Consider the following 24,219-nt stretch of genomic DNA (forward strand, 5'->3'; position numbering starts at 1 on the left):
TGTGACATTTCGTTTTAATCCAATCAGTTGGAAGTTTTGCCTGTGAAGTTTTAGGGGAGTTTTGAAAATTGGTATATTTATAGATTTTGACGTGCTCTTTCCGAATTTTCACTTTGCCACCTCTTTTTTTCCGGAAGTAGCCGCCATATTGGAAAAATGGTGCTCCAAAACAGGTTTTCGACGATATTTCCTTTCCGACTCACTTTACGGTGAAAATAGTTATGTAATAAATGGAACTAGAGATCATTTCCTATAATTTATGTATCAACCTTTTTTCTGTGAAATGAATAGTTTCGGCGTACGAGCGCCGCAAAGTCTTCTCCAACACGCGTATTGGCCAACAAACTCATTTCCACACCACCATGAGGTAGAGTTCCTGGCGCGTTTTTTTTTTTAGAGATATCCCCAGTAGGCCTAATCCACATGTGATGATTAAATTTAGTGCATTCTACTTCGCTTCGCTATCCCTGATGGACCAGGTTTTGCGAGTTCTTCGTCTTCAGAACTGAGCAAAACCTCACGGATGGGAAGTTCTTCTAAGTTATCCGCGATAGGGTTCTCTTCTTCGATTTCATCACCTTCTTCCTCGACTTCGTCGAAGGTTTGCTAAAGAACTGTCTCTGTATATTCCTCTGGATCATGTCTTGTAGAGCAACATCCGAATTGTCGCAGGTACCTACCATTGCAATTCGCGCAGATAACGGAGCACTTTAGTCCAGCCTTTCTGCATCCACAGGCTCCCCGATATCCTTTTTTACATTTACAAGAAATTAGTTTTAGCAGGTTTGCTGGAGCTGGGGGCTCGAGTGTGGTAACAGGAATTAGCCCATTCTTGCTTTTTTTCCATACCCACCGCTCTGCATTTTTTCCAACTCCATAAGTCTGTGTGCAAGACAGTGATGAAGAGGAAGATACGGAGACAGTTCTTCAGCAAACCTTCGACGAAATCGAATAAGAAGGTGATGAAGTCGGAGAAAAGAACCCTATCACGGAAGAACTTCCTATCCATGAGATTTTGCTCAGTTCTGAAGACGAAGAACTCGAATAACCTGGTCCATCAGGGATAGGGAAGTGAAGGAGAATGCACTAAATTTAGTCAACAGTGCTTCACATGTGGATTAGGCCTACTGGGGATATCACCACTAAAAAAAAAAACGCGCCAGGATCCCTACCTCATGGTGGTGTACGCCGAAACTATTCATTTCACAGAAAAAAGGTTGATACATAAATTATAGGAAATATTCTTTAGTTTAATTTATTACATTATATTATTTCCTTTATAATTACAGTGTTAGCAAAAATTGCAACTTGACATCTATCTCCTTTAATAGGTACTACCACGCTAGCATAAACTTTAACCTGATATATTATTTCCTTTGAAATCACCAAGTCAGTATAATCATAATTACTTATAAGAGAAGAAGAGGGGTCAATGACCTCCAAGCGTTTAATTACATTAAAATCAATAACTCGTCACAAATATTTGATTAGAGGGGGACTTGAGGTACATTCAAAATTATAATTTAATAGAAAATAAAATTGAAAATGGCAATTAAAAAATATTTTTATTATAGTTTTGTACTTATATAAAATAGGTGCAATTTTTTAAATTATTATTTACATTTATTTTAATTATTATTATTATTATTTACAATTATTTTGTAACATTAGAGCAGGCCACAAATAGACCCTAACAGAATCATTGGTTATGTCTGAAGAATGATGACGATGTTTTCTCTGGTTGCATCTTCAAAGGCGTTTGAAAATCTGAAAGATGAATAATATTTAGTTTTAAGTACATACAGGGTGTCCAGAAAGGTCATATCAAAATGAATGTGTATACAGGGGAGGTCAAAAAGATGTAGTACTTCATATAAAAATTTTTTAGCTTGTTTATATTTTTTAAATTTTTATGATTTACTTTTCAATTCGTAGTCAATTATTTACCTACCCTGTATTTATCATTAGTCGTAAAGAGACATAAAAATGTTACACTTTTTCTGAAGTGTTATTTTAATTTTTTGATATGTACTAAACAGTTACTTAAAATGAGTGGCAGCAGTTAGATGTATGTATGATTATTATTATTATTAATTTTAATATTACCTATTCTTCAATACCAGTACTCGGAAGATATACCCCCTCTTCACATTCATCTTCATATAAATTAAACCTAACAATTAGGTCCATATAATAGCTTCCTCCCCCTTCACATACGTAAAATACAACCTGCAGCAGGTCCCCATTTCACTGTAATTTAGTTTAAACTCCGCAGAATAAAATAAAATATTGTTCATTATAAAATTGATATTTATCACTTCCCCCGACTTGAAAAATTTTAATATCACAAATAAAAATGTTCCAACTGAGGGAATTCGGTATTGACATCTAGAGCATCGTAGAGTAGTGATGGGAGATTTCGAGTGAAAAATCGAGTGGTACTCGATGATTGAGATCACTCGAGATATCTCGAGATGTTTACTCCACCACTCGAGTGATTATTACCCTACGGTTGCACCCCAAAATGTTAGTGCATACTGCAAATAGTCACTGATTGCGTAACCTTTTTTTTTATACTAAAACGAAAAAGTGGTTAGGTTGTGAAGTGCGTGAGCTTTTTTTTTTTAGCTACGCTTATAAGTAATATATGACTAATACAAACATATTTATGCCCCGCTGGGATGAAAACGACCAATATCTCGTATCTCGAGTGATCACTTGATTATTAGAAGTACTCGATTATCAAAATTGGTCGATTATGCCCATCACTATCGGAGAGCATCTAGATGTCAATATTGTCTAGTGATGGGAGATTTCGAGTGAAAAATCGAGTGGTACTCGATTATTGAGATCACTCGAGATATCTCGAGATGTTTACTCCCACCACTCGAGTGATTATTACCCTACGGTTGCACCCCAAAATGTTAGTGCATACTGCAAATAGTCACTGATTGCGTAACCTTTTTTTTAGAATAAAACGAAAAAGTGGTTAGGTTTTGAAGTGCGTGAGCTTTTTTTTTTTTTAGCTACGCTTATAAGTAATATATGACTAATACAAACATATGTATACGCCGCTGGGATGAAAACGACCAATATCTCGTATCTCGAGTGATCACTCGATTATTAGAAGTACTCGATTACCGATAACTCGATTATCAAAATTGGTCGATTATGTCCATCACTAAAATTGTCAATACCGAACTTGCTTAATAGCAATAGCCATTTTCTTTCGCTCTCAGCTTTCACGAACACGAACTAGATCCATGAATCCAATTTCGAAGAGAACAGGATTTTGTTTACTGTTGACATTTGATTTGATTTTAAATATCGTTTAAGTATACCTATTTTTCTGTACACAAATAAAATAAAAATAGTAACTGCCTTCTTACAGATAAAGGAAACCACTACAATTTTAAGGTTATATTAAATATGTGATCGTGATCAAAAGTTCGAATCACAGAAAATGTTTGATTCATAGGGGAAAGGGGATTACCGATCCTGATCATATAATCTGACATAATCCGGAAACAAGAAAACAACTACGAACATGATTTTGGGATCATAACGCGTTTAGATCCGAAAACGGCACCCGAAAGTAAGCAGCTAATATTCATCTGCCACAGATATTGTGCGGTTGAGGAAAAGACATTAATTGCAATTATCTAATCGATTATGCCACTATCTCAACAAATACCGGCAAAAATATCTTAATCTAGTATACTTTAAGAAATCTATGATGGATAAGAATTCTAGATCGCTGATTCTGTAGATCCCAGCGATTTAAAGTCGTGAGACTGCATGGAGAAAGCACGCTTACGGCCACAGTGTAGACGAGTGACAGAGAGAGAAAAGGATACTTTGGTTACTGTTCCTCTCTGGCACAGGGAAATGATTGGCTAACGCAGCTTTCTCCTGCTGTCCGCTCACCAAGAGAGAGTGAGAGAGCAAGTACCCAAACTGTCGGGCTTTCTCTCTATAGAGTCTACACCTTTTTACACGCGGTGCTTTATCCAAGTAGTATATGCTTGAAGGCACAGACGTAGCGATCAGATTTTATATTAATGCGCAGCACTAAACATTTCAACATGATCTGGCTAAATATCCCCTGGGTAAAGGTCAAAAAAAGAAGAAGAAGATCCTCAACACGATCTGAACCAGAGACAATAATCTGAACCATAGAACCAAAACAGAAAACAAAATGATGGTTGGTTTTTTGCTTAACTTATCTTGAACTTGAACTCGGTGTATCACAGTAGTAAAGCGAATAAACATAAGTCATTTCTGATTCGAAGTGCTTTGTGATTTAAAACATTTTTAATACGATAGTGTAACAATATGTAAACAACAAGAACTCTAATATCATGTATGGCTATAATAACAACAACCCTTTGAAAGCCCCGGCTTCAAATCGCGGAAAATCTCATTATTTTCGCGGACAACATTCTAATAGTTTTCGCGGAGAGCATTCCAATAATTTTCGCGGACAACACTCGTATGACTTTCGAGGACAATATTCTAATAACTTTCGTGGACAACATTCCAATAACTTCCACGGACAATATTCTAACTCCAATGATTATTTACAAGACTTCTCTTCTGAAGCTCACCACAAGATTTATGAACAAAGTGGGCAGATGGGTGCTCCTCAGTACCAGCACAACTATTACAGGCAAATGAATGTTCCTCAATCTCAGAATAGTCGTGATCAAACAAGCGGTTACCCTCAACATCCTCACCCAACTCTTGATAGAAGTACTACTCAGAGGAATCACAATTATAATCGTTCTCATCAAGAGAAGACTGTTCGTCATGGGGATGAATATAAGAATTACACATGTCCAGGCTGCTGTCAACATTTTGATTTCTCAGGTATACTTGGTATTTAAAACAATTACAAGTAAAATCTTTGTTGCAGGAATATGGGGAAAAAATGCTTAATTTTTTTTACAATTCATTAAGTTAAATAGTTAGTTTCCTCAGATCAAAATATACCGATTTAAATTGAGTTATCTTAGTACAACTTTACTTACTCAAAATTCTTTGTTTGTACTTACTTTCTGTAAGATGACTTCCATTGCTGTTTAAAATATCTTAAAAATTAGTATAGCAAGGTTTTTGGGAGTATCTGAGGAAAAACATAAGTTTTGTTGCCTTATTCTTTTTTGGTACAGATGTTTATGAAAACAGATATGTAACATAAAACGTCACTTTATTTAGGTTAAAAAAAAGTTACATGTCTCTTCTGTTGCTGAGTTGGGGTTATTATTATTATTCTATTATTCTACAGAATACTTTTCCTGTTTTACTTATGACATTAAATGCAATTAGTATTTATGAAATATTATCATAGTTCTTTTCTGATTGTTAGTAGGTAGAAGCAACAGATATTTTGGAAGGATTCCACTTATTTTGAACTGTCAGCATACGGTATGCCAAGACTGCATTAATAAGGAAGTAACTGAGAATAGCATTATATGTCCTCTATGCCATGTACCATCAGAAATACCTGACAAAGAAGGTACTGATGGTCCTGGAGAAGCATTCATTCCAAATTTTTACATTCTGGGAATGATTGCTTGGGCGAAACCTCCAGGAACTCAGTTGCTCCTAGTATCTCAGCCCACTACGAAAACCAAAAAATCCATTGCTGCAGAACAGGTAGAACCACCAGAGCCAGAAGGAGGTAAAAACATTTTTTATTCTCACTCTCAACATTTAACTAAACTAATTCATAACATAAACAGAGAAAAACAGATACTTTGACTTAGAGTCCCTACGAATATCATTTATTTTATTCCAAAGATAAACCATTTTTTATTTACTTTTTTTAACTTAAAATATTTTACATAATGTGTTAAGGTGGCCATATTCCCGGCCGAGTAATAGTGAAATTTCTGGCGTTTTTAGGTACTGAAATCTTGAAAAGTGAAACGTGTAGAACAAAAGTAAGCACAAAAATAAAATCCTTGATGTTTTGTTTATTCATTGTTACCATTTAAATTTACTCAAATAAAATAATAACTAAAAAAAGCGTTTGTAAAACATGCGTTTGCTGTTATTCTAACCCCACATTTTAAGAATTATTTTCACGTACTTATAAATAAAAGTAAACAATTTTATATGTAGGACTAAGCAAGTAAATATTATAAGAATATTTACATGTGGAATTATATATAAAAAAAGTTAGTATTTTCGTAGATTTCAGTACCTAAAACCTTGATTTGCACCTGTTTATTCGTTTTACTGCGGCGTCTTTGCAAATACTCAGGTGGCATGACATAACATTCCTATTATTTGATAAGCTTTAGATTATTCAGTTATTAAATGTTTGTCTTAAATTATTTGTCTTTGCGGAAAACACTATTTAAAGAATATGGGGCCCTTAAATCACTGAAGGAATCACACTTTATTGTTTGTGTGTGTTTGTAGATAAACTTGATTATGACCCTGTATACATGTGTTTGTTTATTTTGCCCACTGATAAAAATATCTTCATGGCAAATATTTACGTGTAGAAAATTACACAATAATTTCTTTCATATCGGGAACCAAATAAAAGTAATCGCACAACAAAAAATATAACATCATTAATGTTTTGAACAAAAATTGTTGCTGTGGCAGTTATATGAGTTGTTCGATGGAGCCAGATATAGAAAAACTTAATCGACTGAATAAAATACTGAAGCAATTCCAAAGTTACGACAAGTAACTTAATTTTAGGCTTATTCGCACATCACCCTACCCTGACGCTAATTTTTTTAAGATTATAATTTTGGTTATTCCATTTTTTTAAATTTTTTATGTTACTTCCCTTTTATTTTGTTTTTAATCCAATTTTTTTTAGAAAAATGCGGTTTTCTCCCCTGCCATAAAAGGGCGGTATTACGGTGTCGGGACTGCAACGATGTATTTTGTGTGGACTGTTGCACGATGGTCCATAAGAATGTGAAGGCTATGTGGTCGCACGTACAGGTGCAAATTACTAATGGTAACTTTTCCGCAGAGCTGGAAAAGTGCTCCGAGCACAATACCGACGTCGAAGTATATTGTAACACCTGCAGCACCAGCGTTTGCTGCTATTGCTTCATTGAGAAGCACGAAAGCCACGAGAAGGAATATTTATCGAAACTGGTAAGCGATCGAATTAAGTGAGTTATAAATTTTGGCATTTCAGTTCATACACTAAATCTCAAAACTAATATTAAAAAAATAGTAATAAATCTACTGTCCGCTTTCTATGCCATATAAAAAAACAGAATTTCTCTATATTCTATATGATTCAACTAAACTTACTTTTAACCAGTTGCTTTGTTTAATCATTCGAGTTTTTATTTTTTTCCAAATAACTCTTCGTTGTTGTAAAGTTATAAAATATGACATTTTTTGGCTGTAATGTTGTGGCCTATGTATCTGGTTGCCACCAGTTACTAACGCCTTAGCTTTAGCTAAGAATCTTTAATCTATTGTTCTCGGGCTAAGCGCTGTGGGGACCGACCCTCTATCAGAACCCCTAGACTCGCCCTGATGTTTGTATCGGTTCTTGTTGTCGGTTTTTAGGTCATTGTGGATAGAACTGTAGCGGTAGTGACTTCTGTAATTGGTCGTATCTGATGCTTTCAAACATTTTGCCATTCTCCACTGTCGGCATCTTCAGTGGTGATTCTGCAAAAGCTTCACCACAGCTGAATCCTCTGTTCCTATCCATGGGTCTTCATTTATTCTCCAAATATTTTGGGATATTTAGAAAAAAACAAAATTTTATTTTGTTTTCACGATATTTGAAAAGCAATTGTTCACTTTCATTTCGTTTGTGATAAGTACTTCACGTTATTTCAAAATGAAACGTCTGTAAAGAGGCATTTTAACATATGCTAATTTGTTACAGAGCGCGGAGGAATTAAATAATTTTCATGTTTACAAGGATAAGGCGGAACAGGTGCTCAGACAACTCCTAGTTTCGAAGAGAGTAAGTTTTTCCATACAAAAATTTCTATAGTATCCTCTTAACTCCATTTCCGTTTATAGAAACTAAAAGACCTCTGCGAGGGGGGTACCACTACGATCGAAAAGAACATACACGGCTATTTCCGCGATCTTTTCGGTCGGCTTCATCTGTTCCAGAAAAAATTAATTAAGGAGCTGTCTAGTTTCGAAAACATAAATAAACCCGATAATGGTCTCGCACAACTCATGTCAAATTTGGACAACTCCATAAGGACTTGGAGAAATATTCTCGTGGCAGCTGAAAACATGGACGGGAAAAAGATTAACCTCAGGGGAATCTTGCAAAAGTTGAAAGACATAGACCAAACGCCTTGCTATTTATTGTTCGACTCCTCTAATGGTGCAAATTTTACAGAGTAAGTAGTTTCATCACGTTTTTGCATTTTTTTTTAACTTCGGTGTAAAATATTTTTGACCGTTTGGGATGCCCTGTATATGTTTTATTATCACATAACTGCAATTTGTTATGCAAGGAATCTAATTACAGATAAACACTACATTTATATATTATACTTGACATATGTTATTTATATACTGAACAACTATAATAAAAATATCTAATCAGTATTATCATACTTGTAATCGAAATTATTTATTTTTCATTTAATTGCAAGCCGTTAAAATCCTAAGAGTAAGAATTAAATCACCCTGAAATGAAATTTTCTATTGAAGATAAAAGCACAAATAAATTTTTTTTAAAGATTTTGTCCTAATCCCATATTGGAGAACTTGGACGAGCTTTTCACCGTAAAGCAGTCAAGTGATTATAATTTGCAATTGGTCAGCACAAACGACTTGCCGCCGGATTATGTAAAGGATCCTACTGATTTGCAGTACGAGCTTGATATTTACGGTTCCAATAGTTCATACGGTGGTAAGCTTCACCGAGTTTGTTGTCGATAGCGGGATGATTTTAAAATCTATAATTTTAGCGCAATCCAAAGATGAAAGTAATTCGTACAATAAAAAAATAAGCTCTCAGACCGGACCTTGCCAGACTAAAGGGAAAAACTTTGGACAGAGGAAAAAAATTGAAAAAAAAGCTATCAGAGGTAATATTTTCTTTAAATCTGCACAGTATAATTGGGCAGAGGTAATGATTTTTTTTTATTCTGGTGACGAGAATTGCATGCGTAAAATTTTTTTTCAGGACTATCTAATAACGCGTTTAGTAAGTGTTCAGCAAATACCTTGAAAATGAGGGAAATATTATTTTTTTAAATCGATATTATTTGATTTTTACGCAAATAAAATGTGTTTTAAAAACTTTTGTGATGGTCCCGGAAAAAATATAGTATTCGACTTGCGAGTTACGACCCGTCACTTTCTGAACGAGCAACGGCTGTCATAACTTGCCCGTTGAGTAATATACCATGAAAGTTACATTTCCTAGTAGTTCTTTATTGATCTTTATAGAAATTGGTAACTTTTTACAAATTCCGTTAGATAATGAGCTGGTGGAAGTGACGCACATCGAATCCTTGGAGTGTTTTTACGTACAGCTAAAAAAACACCAGTCTCTGTTCACCCAAATGAACAAAGACATCGAGAATTATATCAAGATGGGAGCAAACCCGGTCACCTCGCCTCAAATTAGTAAGTTTGGATTTTTACCGTATTCGAAAAAAAAAATCGCCAAAATTGTACAGGTACAACCATCTGACCAAAATTTTTATTTTATTTTAAATCATGCCTTCTCACACTCTTAAGGTCATCCATACAACCCGCCCATATACTTTTTATACCCGCCCATGGTCATTATTTTATTTTCATGACCCCAAAAATTTACGAATGTTATACGAGGGTTGCCTTTTATATTTCGGCAATAGAGAGAACAAAAAAAATAAATTAATTATCTTATATGGCTTTATTGTTTTTCAAAATATTCTCCATAAAGATCAATACAGTTTTGCATGCGCTCGAACCACTTTTCCCATTTTGATTGAGGTATCTCCTAAACATGTATTTTGAGAACGCATCAACTGCTTCTTCAGATGTCGAAAAATGATTGTAATTTATTTTTAATGTGCAGGAATAAAAAAAGTCATTGGGTGCCAAATCAGGGCTGTACGGCGGATGATTCGTCAATTCAACTTTTTCAGTTCTCAAAAAGTCTTGTTTAAGCAGCATATTGCATGTATGCTGGTCTCATTAACGCTCAAGTATGGCTCAATCACATGATAAGTCACGTGACGATCTTGCAACCGATTTTGGACGACCTTCACGAAATTCGTCAGTGCGCAAACCATGGCCAGGATTGAATTCCATATACCATTGATATACAAAGGTTTTTGATAGTGCTTCATCGGCAAAAGTTGAATTATGTTCATCGATGTACTGCTGCTGATATAATCCACGACGAAAATTGTAAAAAATAACACAGGCCGACAAGGAAAAAAACCCAGAAAGCAGACAATACGTCCCTGAAAGTTTTTGATGTGCTGATTCCGAATCTGGTCCCAGAATTGACCCATCACCGTAGGTTTTCTAACTTAAAGTGTAAAAAAGACGTTTTTTTTGTTATGATCAAGGTTATATAACATTGCGAATAATTTTTTTTTCTAAAAATCAATTACACCACTGAAGAGTAGAATATTTACCCTTCAAAAACCTTCTTTCGATTTGAAAAATATTTATTTTTCGCCAAGATGTCGTTAATTGAAAATTACTAAAGTTACTTTCTTACACCATGATAATATGGAATTACAGGGTGCTTCAGGTATAAATTTTCAATTTGACTTGTCGTGGATTTAGAAGATGCTGGTTACGACGCACTTAGGTTAACCTTTCGAAACTTTTAGGTTAGGAAATCCCAAAAACGAGGTCATTGGAAAATATTAACGTTAAATTCGAATTCAGCGATCGAAAAAACATAAAAATGTGTTATGTCTGCTTCCTAAAAAATTTCTTAATTTGTTCATGGTGTAAGAAAGTAGCTGAAGTATTAATTTTCCATTAACGATATCTTGGCGATAAATAAATATTTTTTCATATCGAAAGAAGGGTTTTGAAGGAAGGATAAAGATCTATCGTTTCAGTGGTGTAATTGATTTTTAGAAAAAAAAATTATTCGCGATGTCGTATAATCTTAAATATAACAAAAAAAACTTGTTTTTTACACATTTAGGATAGAATATCTCGGAAACTTAGAGTGATGGGTCAATTCTGAGGCCAGATTCGAACTCAGCGCATTAAAAACCTTCGAGGACGTATTGTCCGCTTTCTGGGTTTTTCCTTTTTTGAAATTTTGTCGGGCTGTGTAATCGCACAGAAATGTTTACGACTTACAGTAGAATCACTCATATCCTTCACCCATGGGACCGCAGAGTGGTCACCACACAAAAAGGTTAGATAATCCAAAGAACAACAAAAAATGAATAAAAACGCACATAAACGAGTGTTTATGTACATACATATGTAAATGTACGTGTTTATTGAAAAAAATGGATGGGTAAACCCTAACCCTATGTACGTATAAATTTATTTAAAAAAATCAGTTATATTTTTTTGTTTTAATGTACTTAATCTTGCTTTAGCAGAGATATCCTTCCACTTAATGCACAGCACATCCGTCGGTGCTGCGTTTGGATGCTGCTCAATGTATTTCATCGCAATTTCAAAAGCCTCTTTAGCTACGGCTACGATTTGATCATCATCAAGATTCTCGTTGGTGATGGATATCCCGAGATCGGATAAGAGGGGTTCTACTGTAATTCGATTTTTTAGCCGAGATGAATTTTTCAAATCACTGTAAACAACACAAATAGCGCCTATACGTCAAAAGGTATTGAGTAAATATTCCAACAAAAAGTCGAACTTTACAATAGGGACGTCGGTCGTCAGACATCAGCATCAACATCGTCCATTCCCGAAATACAAAAAGCATCCGTCGTAAATTAATCGGTAGCACAATTTTATTGCAAAAATAATTTGTGTATGAATCTATGCAGATATTGTGGTACTTTTTTAAACAAAACGGGGTTTCAATCTGTAACCTCGAATTAAATTACAGTGGGTGTCCATTTTCGAGTCTTGCCGTCGAGACCTTGATTAACGAAAGTTGTGGAATTTACATGGTGAACAAATAATTGATGAAAAAGCGACAATTTTTTTGTTTTGTTAATTTTTTTTATTTTGCTGAAAATCAAAAAAAAGTAGACATTTTAAACTTGGTCCCTTATCAGACTCTTTTTTATAGAAGATTAGAATATTTTGTTATCAGTACTTCCACCTGGAAACAAATTAAACTTAAACTTAAATCAAAATGTCCGTGTTCATATAAACTCTTTTATTTTCGGTCGGGGAAACCTCCTGTACAATTTTGTCGGCGAAATACCGCACCACCTACATATGATAAATTTCAGATGAACTATATTTGGCCATGTACGTCACGAAAACTGAACGGATATGGTGCAGGGGCCGATTGACCGCTATCAAAACCGAAAGGGCTACCCCGCTATACGAGGTTTACTTCATCGATTTTGGAAGCACGCAGATGTTGGACATCAGCAAGTATGTGGAAAAATTTCCAACAAATATTTATTTACGAAATACATACTTCTCTTTTTAGGTTGAGAGAGATAACACCTCATTTAGCGCAGAAAAAATCGTTTGCGATACAGTGCGAGTTGTATAATCCCGCCTATACTAACTGGAACAAAAACGCCCACGTCTACATGGGCAAAGTAATCAACGGGTATATATAACGCCGCTCTGATAAAAATTATGTGAATGATCTTATTCTTTTACAGCAAGGAAATATACTTGGTTGTGAAAAACGTCAACAACGGAATATATGTTGTCGACTTGATGATATCGTCTTCGGACAGGGGTTTAACCTCGATCATCGACATACTTATATATGCTTGCTCGAATGCACTATCAAGCAGTAGCGACAGTTTAAGCTCCGTACGTCAAAAGGTGTGTATATGTTTAACGTTTTTGTTATGAAAATTGATAAGCTTGTGAACATTATAGAAAGAAATTCTGCTTTATAAATTGATGAAATTTTAGAAATAAGGGACTTATCTTAAGCAATGCAGCGGATCCGCATTATCGTAATTAGTTCAGTAGTACATAGAGGGGGCCACTATACAGGCTGTTACAAATTTGCTTCTCACTACAGGGACCTCGGAAACGGTAAGAGATACGAAGTAGCTTAAAAGGGGGCAAAGTTACATAATCAGAGGACCAACATGTGCCTCTAAAAAATCAAGGCTAACATGATTAGTTTTAGAAATATTTGAAAATAAATGAAATTGTCTACGACTCCTAAATTTCTTATTGAATTTTTGTTGCGCGATTTTTTTGAAGCCGCGGCTAGTGAGACTCCTGGAAAGGTGTAGAACTTCGTATTGCTCTTTTTTTTTGTAAAAAAAATATCAAAACTTTCTAAAATGGTTTGATACTGAAATAATAGTCCGATTTATGGTTTTACCGTGGCCCAAGAGTTAGTAGTCGATTTGTATTTCATATGTGTCTGTCACAATCTAACTTAACTGACGACCGATGATAGTGATGTCTCCGTTTTTTCTCTGTCTGCGATGATTTTGTATGGTCCCCTGCACAGAGCAGCATTCAGTTCCTATGAATCTTACATATGAAGAGTTTTTTGGGTCGCTGATCACGAATCTGGTCTCAGAATCTCGAAATTCAAGATGGCGGATCCAATATGGCGGACAAAAAAATTGAAATGTTCAAAATGCACGAATTTTTGTGTTGGGGGTTTTTGTGTCTGGGTATCCAATTTGGCGAGTATAAAAATTGAAATGTCTTCAAAATGTACAAATTGTGCGTTGTGTGTATTGAGGGGTTTTTTGGTCGCTAATTACGATATATGGAATACGTCATTTCGTAATTCTGCCTTCAGATTCCTAATCGGAGACCCAAAAAAACCCACTATACAAAAATTCGTGCATTTCAGACATTTTAATTTTTTTGTCTGCCATTTTGAATTTCGTGATTTAGAATCCAGATTCGTAATCATAGACCCAAAACACCCATTACAAAAAAAATTCATGCATTTTGAAGACATTTCAATTTTCTTGTCTGCTCTGTTGGATCTGCCATTTTCAATTTCGTGATTCTGAGACCAGATTCGTGATGAGCAACCCAAAAAGCTCTTCATATGTAAGATTCATAGGAATTGAATGTCTTTCGCATCTCTAAGCTCTTTAAAGATTCCTCTAATTAGGGATGGTTTATCTAGATTTAAGAAGGTGGAGGGAGAAGTGAGGGTGAGGGGATTGCTCCGTTTAGGGTGGAAACGATTGAGTAGTAGGTACTAAAAAAAATTTTTTCACGATTTTTTCAGCCAAAAATAAATTAGGACAAAAACCGGTCTTAGGGGCCCTCCTCCTTTGGAACAAATACATGACGATGAATTTTTTGAGACAAAACATCTGATTCGGGCCGTAGGCAGTACAGTATTGGAGGTCATGAAGGCTTGCCAAAAATTAAATAAAATTTCCAGAGCTATATTTAAGTTGATGATGGTTCTGGAAAGACGAAATGTTACATATAACAATTGATTATGCCATTCGATAGAGGGCAAAAAGTTGCTGTGAGAAAGTGTTCTTCTTTTTTCAATATCACCTCAAACAGGGCTGAAATGAAACAAAAACAGATTTCCAAAATTTCAGTTTTTTTCATATATTTCAAAAACTAACCACGTTGGCCTTGATTTTTTAGAGGCATAATGTTGGTCCCCCGATTATGCAACTTTGCCCCCATTTAAACTACTTCACATCTCTTACCGTTTCCGAGATCCCTGTAGTGAAAAGTTAATTTGTAACAGCCTGTATATAAAATTTAGATTGCCATTCTGGTTCTTAGAAGGCAGCATTGTGTTATAGCATTGGTTTTATAAGCTACGCTATCAGATAATTCAAATTTTGACGTTTGTAGGACGTCTGAATCCAGATTGCATTGCGATTGATGCCGCCCAGATCTAATAAGAGCACATTTATCATTATTTTGTTTGCCTTTATTACCTTTAGCATCTTATTACAACAGTTTTAGTGACAAATTGTCTCTTTTTGAAACATCCTTAGGCCAGTGTCCTATGCATCCGAAATCCGATGTACGATATCCGAAAATATTTTAATTCGTACGAATGATAATATTATAATTCACATGCATCCGAAATTAATATCATAGAAATCAAGTATAGAACCATGGAATTTATTACAAGATGAAGGTGAAACATTTTCAAATGACAACCATAGAATATTATAGAAAATATACGTAATATAATATTTTCTACATTCGACATTATAATATAACATTTATTTGGCTGTAAATATATCAAACAACAATCATAGTATGTTAAAAACTTAAAAAGTGAGGTTAAAAAACATACGATTTCTGATAAAAGTTAAAATTATTTCTACTTTTTCCGACGTCGTATGAATTTTAAAAATTTCGGATGAAAATGAGCGGTAAAAAGTTGAATGTATATTAACCAATAGGAACACTTTTGGACCTTCGTATCGTTGGATTTCGGATGCATAGGACACCGGCCTTAGATCTAATGGTGTTTACTGAACTGCTCCCTGGTTGCAGACGACATAATTTCACCTACGCCTCACTATCGGTCAAACGACATTTTTTTATGTCAAAATCAAATATCTCGAAGAAGAATTAACGAATCGTTTTACATTTTTTTTTTTTTAAATTAAACCTTATTTGATGCAGATTTACGGAAAATTATTGCGAATATCATCATCCCCTATTTTGGGGGTGGAAATGAAGGGTGATTAGGTGAAAAAAGGGAAAATCGATTTTCTCCGTTTTTTTACATTTGTCGTTCATAAAGTAAATTATAAGAAACGACGTTTTCTTTTTAATTATTGAGCTAAAGAGTGTATTTTTGTTTATTATTATAAAATTGTTTGAAAAACCTCCAGAATGTAAGAGAGGGTTAAAAACAGTGATCATATTTATATTCATCGAACCCCTTCCAATGACAGATTTTTTATTTTTGCCAAGTGATGAAAATCTCTCCACCCTTTATTCCTACCCTTAAAGCACGGACTAATAAAAAGATACACTTAAAGTTTGACGATGAAAAAATAAACTTTTACGTATCTAGGGACCACAAAAACCCCCAACAAATACCTTCTTTGACTTTTTTCATTCCACCCCTAACCCCAAATTGTCATTTTCCTTAAGTAAGGGATAACGAAAAATCGCACTGAAATTTACAGATGATAAGAAAATGGTCTACCATGTTATTTAAGATCAGAGAATTGAAAGACTGGTAATATTTCAGATGAATTTTATTCCTCAATCCCCCAACCCTCAGTTCTTCCCCTAAATCAGTGGATGATAAAAACAGCTCCTGAAAAGGAGATTTTTGTTTTAGTGATGCTTTTATTCGTGTTCAGCGACATCAAAAACCTTTTATGCATATTTTCTTTAATTTTCATTTTTCCACACCTTCACCCCTCACTTCCACCCCTAAAATAGGGATGAAAATGTGTTCATTAATTTTTCCCTAACTTGTTTCAATTGAGCATTGATTCCACCAAAATGTGTCTTAATTTCATTGTATCTATCAGAGATATAAGATTTTTGAACGAAGAAAATTGATTTTCACTTTTTTCACCTATTCACCCTTCATCTCCACCCCCAAAATAGGGGATGATGACATTCGCAATAATTTTCCCTAAATCTGTATCAAATAAGCTTTAAGGAGGTTCGATACCAAAAGAAAAATGGTAAGAATGTTTTCAAAGCAATTGAAATCTGTTAATAAATGTGCAAACTGACTTGTGTAAAAACATCAGATCGATTGACAACGTAGTTTTTTTGAAAAATGATTTTAAAAATTATGCTCTTTTACACAGGCTCTTATGGGAGTTGGGAAAAAACCTTAATCAAATGTGAATATTGCTCTTAAAAATGGCTAGGATCGGAAAAATAAAATTGTAATTACAGAATTAAATATTACTAAACATTTTAAAACAATAAAAATATGCACTTACAATGTAATTATTGAGATAATGGAATGAATAGATAACGTTTTGACAAATTTGAACAAACATCTGATCCAATGAAAAGAAATATGGCAACAATGTACGCTGTATTTAATGCTTCGACTGATGCGTTATATGTATTTGAATAGCTCGATTATAGATTATAAAATTATTCCAGTTGAAAATATATGTAGTAATAATTAATATTAAATAAATTTTTCGTGATCTAAAGCAATATACTAGCAATTTGAAAAAAAAATTGAAAGGATCTCTTTGCAAAACGAACAGTATAGATGTTATGTCATAATCTTCAATTTGACAAGTCGACGTCTCACTATCATACACTGAACTTCTTGATAGTTATCATATGGATTCTCGGTTTGCACATTTTATTTTATTCTCATCAATCCACATTTTCTTTTACACTCATTTTATATTACTTTTCAGTCATTACTTTTCCTTTGTACCTTGGTTGTTCATTCATGTTTATGGAATTCGCGCAAAGTTGACAGTAATGACAGTTGACCCAACTTTTACCACCACGCCATGGCAATGTTGCCAGATTTCATCCATAATTTTACAAGCTCGTAATGAATAAATAGACGCTTTTATTCAAATAAAAAGTGAACTGACGTGTATTAAACACGAAAAAAATATGTAAGCTAATATGTGTTGTATAAATTTCATTCTAAATAGCATACTTAATTCGCTGAAATTAAATTATGCAAAGTTGGTACTGCAACAAGACTCCCGTGTATAAACATAGGCATACTCTCCGCACCGCCCGCCCCGGAAGAGGTGTATCGTCCTTAAATTTAAAAAAAAATAAAACGATTCATTTCACTTCGAGATATTTGATTTTGACATAAAAATGTGGGCGGTGTCAATGATTATATGAACCCTCTTGTCTCTATATCTAATGATTATGGAAACTTCACGCAACAGTCTCTTATTTTAGCAGCTGATACCTTACAATTTGTTTTAGAACTCGTATGTCCCTGAATTGAAGATATATAATAACAGCTTCAAATTTCACAAGAAGCAAATCGAAAACGTTGTCATTGCAAACGTCATTGATCCACATAACATTTTCGTACACATAGTAAGTAATATAGGCCTCTTGGAAATTTATTTCGATATAACCGTACTTATTTTTCAGTCCAGCTTTGTTAACTTACTCAAAAGTATGACCACGGAACTTAAACGTCACTATAAAAATAAAATGTCCGGTAATTGTTTGCCCGTTGAAGGTAATAGTTCTGATGCGCTCGAGGAATATCACAATTATTATTTTTTTAACGTTTTTAGGTACTTACGTTGTCGTGGAACACAAAGACCTCGTTAGGGGCAATTGGCACAGGGCGCTGATAAAGAAAGTTGATATAATCAATGGGAAGGCTCACGTTTTGCTGGTGGATTGGGGAAATACCGTTATTGTTCCGTGGTCTAGTCTGAGGCTCCTAACCGATCATTTCACCAGATTGGAGAGTCAGGTGAATTAAAATGTGTTTTCTTCAAAATCTTTTAACACCTCGACACAAAAAACTATTTTAGCCATTCAAAATTTACGCATTTGTTTTGTCTTTAGGCTGTTTTGGTTAAACTCGCACACTTGGAGCCGTATCAAGGCGCAAAGGCGTGGTCTGAAAATGCAACGTCCTTCATACAGAAGAACTTCAGGACTCAAGACACTTTAAAAATGATCGTACATCGCGTCGATCCCCTTGAAGTTGCTCTATTCGAAATAGAGGGCTGCGTTAATATCTGCGTCAATGCTCAGCTAGTGCAAGAAAAATATGCAGATTCTACGGGCAAAATGTAAGTGTTCCAATGATAACGCGTTTTTTGTTGGTGATTTCTTGTTATTTTGTACAAACTACTTTTGTTCTTCTACCGAAATAACTCCATTTAAAAAGTGGCAAAATACTAATTTCATGACAACTGTTATAATTCGGTTGCAGTTCTCAAACTCTGGAGTGGCCAGACGGTGACCAGGAACAACCGGAATTGGCGGGCGAGGAAGAAGACTTCGTAGCGGGCCTGCTAAAAAAATTCGACGAATCTCCACACGACGATTCCGAAGACGAAGACGAATCCGACGCAAGCAGGCAACCGATTAACATCGTTAAGGCCGTCAGTCCCGATCTCATTTATATAAAATTCGTATGTCGAGAGAAAGAAGAAGAAGACTTCTACAAGGAGCTGCAGATGCACTACAATAAAGACAGGGGAACGAAAGAAACGTGGAGCGATAACGAATTCTGTGTAGCGCAGCTCTCAGATTGTTTCACCAGAGGTCAGGTTATAAGCCGAGTGGGAGATAAGTACATGGTTAATTTATACGATAGGGCCGAGGAATTGGTGTTGCCCAAGGAAAAATTATGTGTCGCTTCCAGCTACTTCCAGAAATTCCACAAATTCGTTTATAGAAGTCACCTGGCCGATATCAGACCGGCCGGTGGCGACAATTGGAGTTTATCGTCCATCGAAGCCTTAGAGAACATTTTCGAGAAACACAAAGAAATATTCGCCACCAAGCTACCCATAGACACACAAAAACGGTCTATTCCGATGCTGATGTGGTACACCCATACGAAGACGGTGGACGCCTTAGAACCGACGATCACTAAATTTGTTTCCATCAACAAACTGTTGGTGAAACTGGGCTTCGCTTATAAGGAAACGAGTACGACTGCGGTGAGCAATAACGAGCAAGTCGATAGTGAGAATGAAAAATCCCATGACGAGGGATCGTTGGATAAGACTGCTGACAAATTAGACGAGAGTTTGGAATCAGGAGGGTCGGAAAACGAAGTGGTAAGGAAGTTTTGTATCTTTCTTTGCCGTTATTATTTTTATGCTTTACGGAAAACTAATGATAGCTATACCTTCGGACACCTAGCACTATAAATGTAGATACAGGAGCGATAAACTTTTTAGGTTATGTGTGGGAACTTTTGAGCTTTAGAAACAAGCTTATTTTTTCAAATTACATTGTAAAAACTAATTCTTTTGGGGCAGGATAATGTAACATGAAACTGATTGATACTGATATTCACAAACTAAACACAGTCCTTCAAAAACTAGTAAATTTTTTTTCAAAAATTCATTTAATTGGACAATTTCAGCAAACTAGTCTTGTCGGTTATGTTACCTCTGAACTAATGAAGACTAAGTCCAAAACTGGTATATGTCTGGTGGGTATGACTGACGAATGCTCATATAATTCAATGCTGGTTCTGGCAGGTAGGCTTAAGAATAGTTGTTTCTTGCAATATCTTCAGTGAAAACATCTAACAGATGATTCAAATTGAGTTTCCACATTACAATCTAAAATATTTTTGATACGCCACTGTATTTGTCAACAGTAACGTAAGAGTTCTAACCTAGAAACATAAACAAAATTAGTCATGGAGCAATATACGACCGAACAATGTGTTAAAATTATCCAAACCTATTATGAAAATGGCCGATCGAGGAAAAGTGTATTTTGTGCTTTACGTGAATTTTTTTGGTGCACAAAATAGGTCATTTCGAACAAACATTGCCATTGTTCGCGAAAGTGTTGCCGAAAATTCAATCACATCGATTCATCATCGATCGCAGTAAGTGGATCTTACGTATTCCACTACTCAGCGACTTTTAACAAAAGATTTGCAGTTACACTCATACAGACTCCAAATTACGCACGAACTGAAGCCTCGAGACCATCAACAGCGCCGTGTGTTTGCAGAATGGATACGAGAACAAGGGGGTAAATTTTTCAATGAAAATCATGTTTAGCAATAAGGTACATTTTCACTTCGGTGGCTTCGTAAACAAGCACAATTGTCGTATTTGGGGATTAGAAAATCCAAGAGAGATTGTTCAAACGGAAATGCGTCCTCAAATGGTGACCATTTGGTGTGCCTTTTGGTCCAGAGGCGTAATTGGCCATTTTTTTTCGAGGATCATAACGCTGTTATGGTTAATGGCATTCACTATCGGACCATGATACCAGATTTTTTCTGGGAGCAGTTGGAAGATATGGACGTCGAAGATCTCTGTTTTCAACAGAGCGGTGCCACCTGCCACACAGCAGGAGAAACGATACAATTACTGATCGACAAGTTTCCAGGTTTCACGTAACGGCGACATCAATTGGCTGCCGCGATCATGTGATTTAATTCCCGCAGATTTTTTCTTTGGGGGTATCTGAAGAGCAGAGTTTACAAGAATTAGTCGAGGAAATAATGCATTAAAAATGGCCTTGCCTCTGAAATCTGTGCAGTAAGATAAATGCATTTTTAAAATTGCATCTCGAAATCTTGAAAAATATTAACGGAAATGAGTTAATTTTTGCTACTCGGGGGTTTTTGGGGTCGCTGAACACGAATATCATGATGGCAACGGTCTCCGAGGTACCTAGTGCCCAGGGTGCCCTGTTTCCACGTCGTTTCCTGGAGTTTTGTGGAAATTCGTTACAAACTTAGCCGAAACTCGTTACCTCGGGGTTTTTGAGGTCGCTGAACACGAGTATCACGACGGCAACGGTCTCCGGTACCTAGTGCCCAGGGTGGCCAGTTTCCACGTCGTCTCCTGAATTTTTGTGGAAATTCTATATAAACTTAGCCGAAACTCGTTACCTCGGAGTTTTCGAGGTCGCTCAACACGAATATTACGACGGTAACGGTCCTAGAGATAGCTAGTACCCAGGATGGCTGGTTTCTGTGACAATTATTTTATTCGTAATTATTTTTTATTATAAAAATACATTTATTTATTACAAAAAATACATGTTTTCAAAAAAATATTATACTTAGATATCTTTACAATTTAAATTTTTCTTATTTCACGTTTGCGCTATAACTTGGAAATATGTAAGAGTAAAACGTGGAAGCAGCGGCCAGCGATCGCAGTCCTTGCCTAAAATTTCATCAATGTTACTAACTGTATTAAAAGCGCCAAATTTAAAAAAAATTTTTCGGATAATTTATTTAGATATTCGATAAAGTTTATGAAGATGGCATCGGTACCTCAGACCATTACTGTTGTGATATTCGTGTTGAGCGACCCCAAAAACCCAGAGGTAACGAGTTTCGGTTAGTTTATAACGAATTTCCACAAAACTCCAGAAGACGATGTGGAAACCAGCCAACCTGGGCACTAGGTACCTCGGAGACCATTGCCGTCGTGATATTCGTGTTCAACGAGTTATAAATTTTTCATATTTTAACTCTTCGAGATGCAGTTTTAAAAATTCATTTTTCTTTTCTCATTGATCACATAGGGTCACAAACTTTCTGGACGCTCTAACGAATCAAATGCAAAAAACCGCATCACGATCCATCTTACTGCACAGATTTCGGAGGTTCAGTGTTTCATTTCCTCGACTAAATAAACCGAACACCAGAGCTGAAACAGGAGATCAGACGTGAAATAACCGGCATAGAACCTGATTTGTGCCGCAAAGTAGTCGACGATTTTCACACACGGATTACGTTATGCCACATGAGCCGTGGCGGTCATTTACATGATGTCACCTTTCATACATGACCTCAAAGGGCAAATAAATACATTTTATATTTCTGAATTTCTTTGCATTCTTTTTAGTACCTTTTATGTGGAAATCTAAATTGAATCATTTTTTATGTCAAAATCGTAGCATGTATAATAGGAAAAAATTTAATAATTTCTGTTTATATTGCAGCTAAAAGAAAAATCTTCCACAGTCGGTCCAGACAAGGCCAATACAATTGGCAGTTCCACAGACTGGAACCAGCTAGTCGAGGAGGAGCAGAATTCACCCGACTCCAAACAGGATTCGCCGTACCATACCAGAGAGACTGAAATCACCGATTGGAAACCGGCTTTCTCCATTAAAAAGCACGAATTTAACGCGTACGTTCTCTGCGCGGATACCGAGGGGATCCTATATTTGAGGGAGGAAAACCTCCAACCGGTTTACGAGAACATGGAACAGAACCTGAAGCAGTACTTTGACAGCCAACCGTTGCGCGCGGAAAGCAACAACTGGCAACCCAGCCAGATCTGCACGATATCCGACAACGATTACTGGTACCGCGGCAAGATATTAAAAGTTAACAGTCCCACGGAAATAATTGCGATTATGATCGATTTCGGTAGCGATCACAAACTCTCTCCGAAGCAGTTGCATAGGGAGATACTTTACCCAGAAATTCCATCGTTTGCCTCGAGGATACAGCTGAACGGGATATATTCGAAGACCGGCAACTGGCTCACTTCGGATTATGACACGTTATTAGAGATAATCACGAAATTCGCCAAGGTTGTGATCAAAAGTCCCTTGGACGATGAAATTCCGTTGGCAGAAGTGTACGATGATAAGGGGCAGAACATCAACGATCTTCTAGTCAAATTGTGCCCTAATCTCAGCAGGCATCCTATACGGGTGAAGGAGGAAAAATCCGACGAAGAACTCGCCTTGATAGAGGAAGAAGACCCTGAAAGCCTGGAAAGTGTCGTAGATAACCAGATAGACACGAGGTCTATGCAGTTCAACGTGGAACCGCTCCCGGAAAAAGGATTCGAGGATAAAGTTCCCATGTATATCGTTGCGGTGTTGTCTTACAATAAAGTGGTTTTGAAGAAGATTGAAGAAAGCTACGATGAGCTGAATTCGATAAACAGCGATATCCAGGCGTCCTGTTCCACACAACCCAACATTGAAGACGTAGTCGTCGGCATGCCGTGTATTTGCCCGTATGTGGAAGACAACCTGTGGTACAGAGCAACTGTCCACAGCATCGACGGTATAGATTGTGGATACGTGTTCGTGTTCTTCGTAGACTTTGGTAATGTGGATTCGGTGCCAATAGGAAACATTAGAATGATGAAACCGAAGTGGTTCGACTTACCCGTGACCTGCTACATAGCCGATGTTAACGCGGAGCTAAAAGCGGAAAACCACTTAGAGCACGTGCTGCAGCACATGAAGAAGTTGTTATCGAAAAAAGCGTTTGTACATTTCATTTCGAGTGACCCGCTTGTCGTTGATTTGTTTGAGAAAAATGGAGTACTGTGTTATCAGTCCTTAATCAGCAATGGTTTGTTGAAGCTTAAATAGGATTCAATTTTTTTTTCGTTGTGAAATTTATGTTCCTTTCGTTTGAGTTAAGAGTACCAGTTTTTTTGTATTATCACAGGAATAAATTTTTTTTTTGGTAAATACTTTTTTTGTAATGTATCCTATTCCCTGAAGCTAATTGTCTAATTT

General features: G+C 35.9%; 1 protein-coding gene across 4 annotated transcripts; it reads left to right on the forward strand.

The window, feature by feature from the left end:
• The first annotated feature begins 4,202 nt into the window (after nt 1-4,202).
• Nucleotides 4,203-24,165, forward strand: LOC108913785 (RING finger protein 17). Of its 4 annotated transcripts, none has more exons than XM_018719445.1 (17): nt 4,203-4,869; nt 5,369-5,683; nt 6,845-7,131; nt 7,886-7,966; nt 8,026-8,360; nt 8,706-8,878; nt 8,937-9,056; nt 9,421-9,600; nt 12,369-12,516; nt 12,575-12,700; nt 12,756-12,924; nt 17,968-18,084; nt 18,142-18,232; nt 18,291-18,475; nt 18,571-18,800; nt 18,944-19,799; nt 22,672-24,165. In XM_018719445.1, exons 1-17 carry the CDS (start codon nt 4,362-4,364, stop codon nt 24,067-24,069), a joined length of 5,319 nt encoding a protein of 1,772 aa, XP_018574961.1. In that variant the 5' UTR covers nt 4,203-4,361; the 3' UTR covers nt 24,070-24,165. The 4 variants fall into 4 exon arrangements, with proteins under 4 accessions (XP_018574961.1, XP_018575096.1, XP_018575178.1 ...); XM_018719580.1 differs by having other exon boundaries at nt 9,451-9,600; XM_018719662.1 differs by having other exon boundaries at nt 7,004-7,131.
• Nucleotides 24,166-24,219: the final 54 nt, after the last annotated feature.

The sequence above is a fragment of the Anoplophora glabripennis genome, unplaced genomic scaffold (genome assembly GCF_000390285.2).
Source record: "Anoplophora glabripennis isolate ALB-LARVAE unplaced genomic scaffold, Agla_2.0 scaffold1, whole genome shotgun sequence".
Taxonomy (NCBI): domain Eukaryota; kingdom Metazoa; phylum Arthropoda; class Insecta; order Coleoptera; family Cerambycidae; genus Anoplophora; species Anoplophora glabripennis.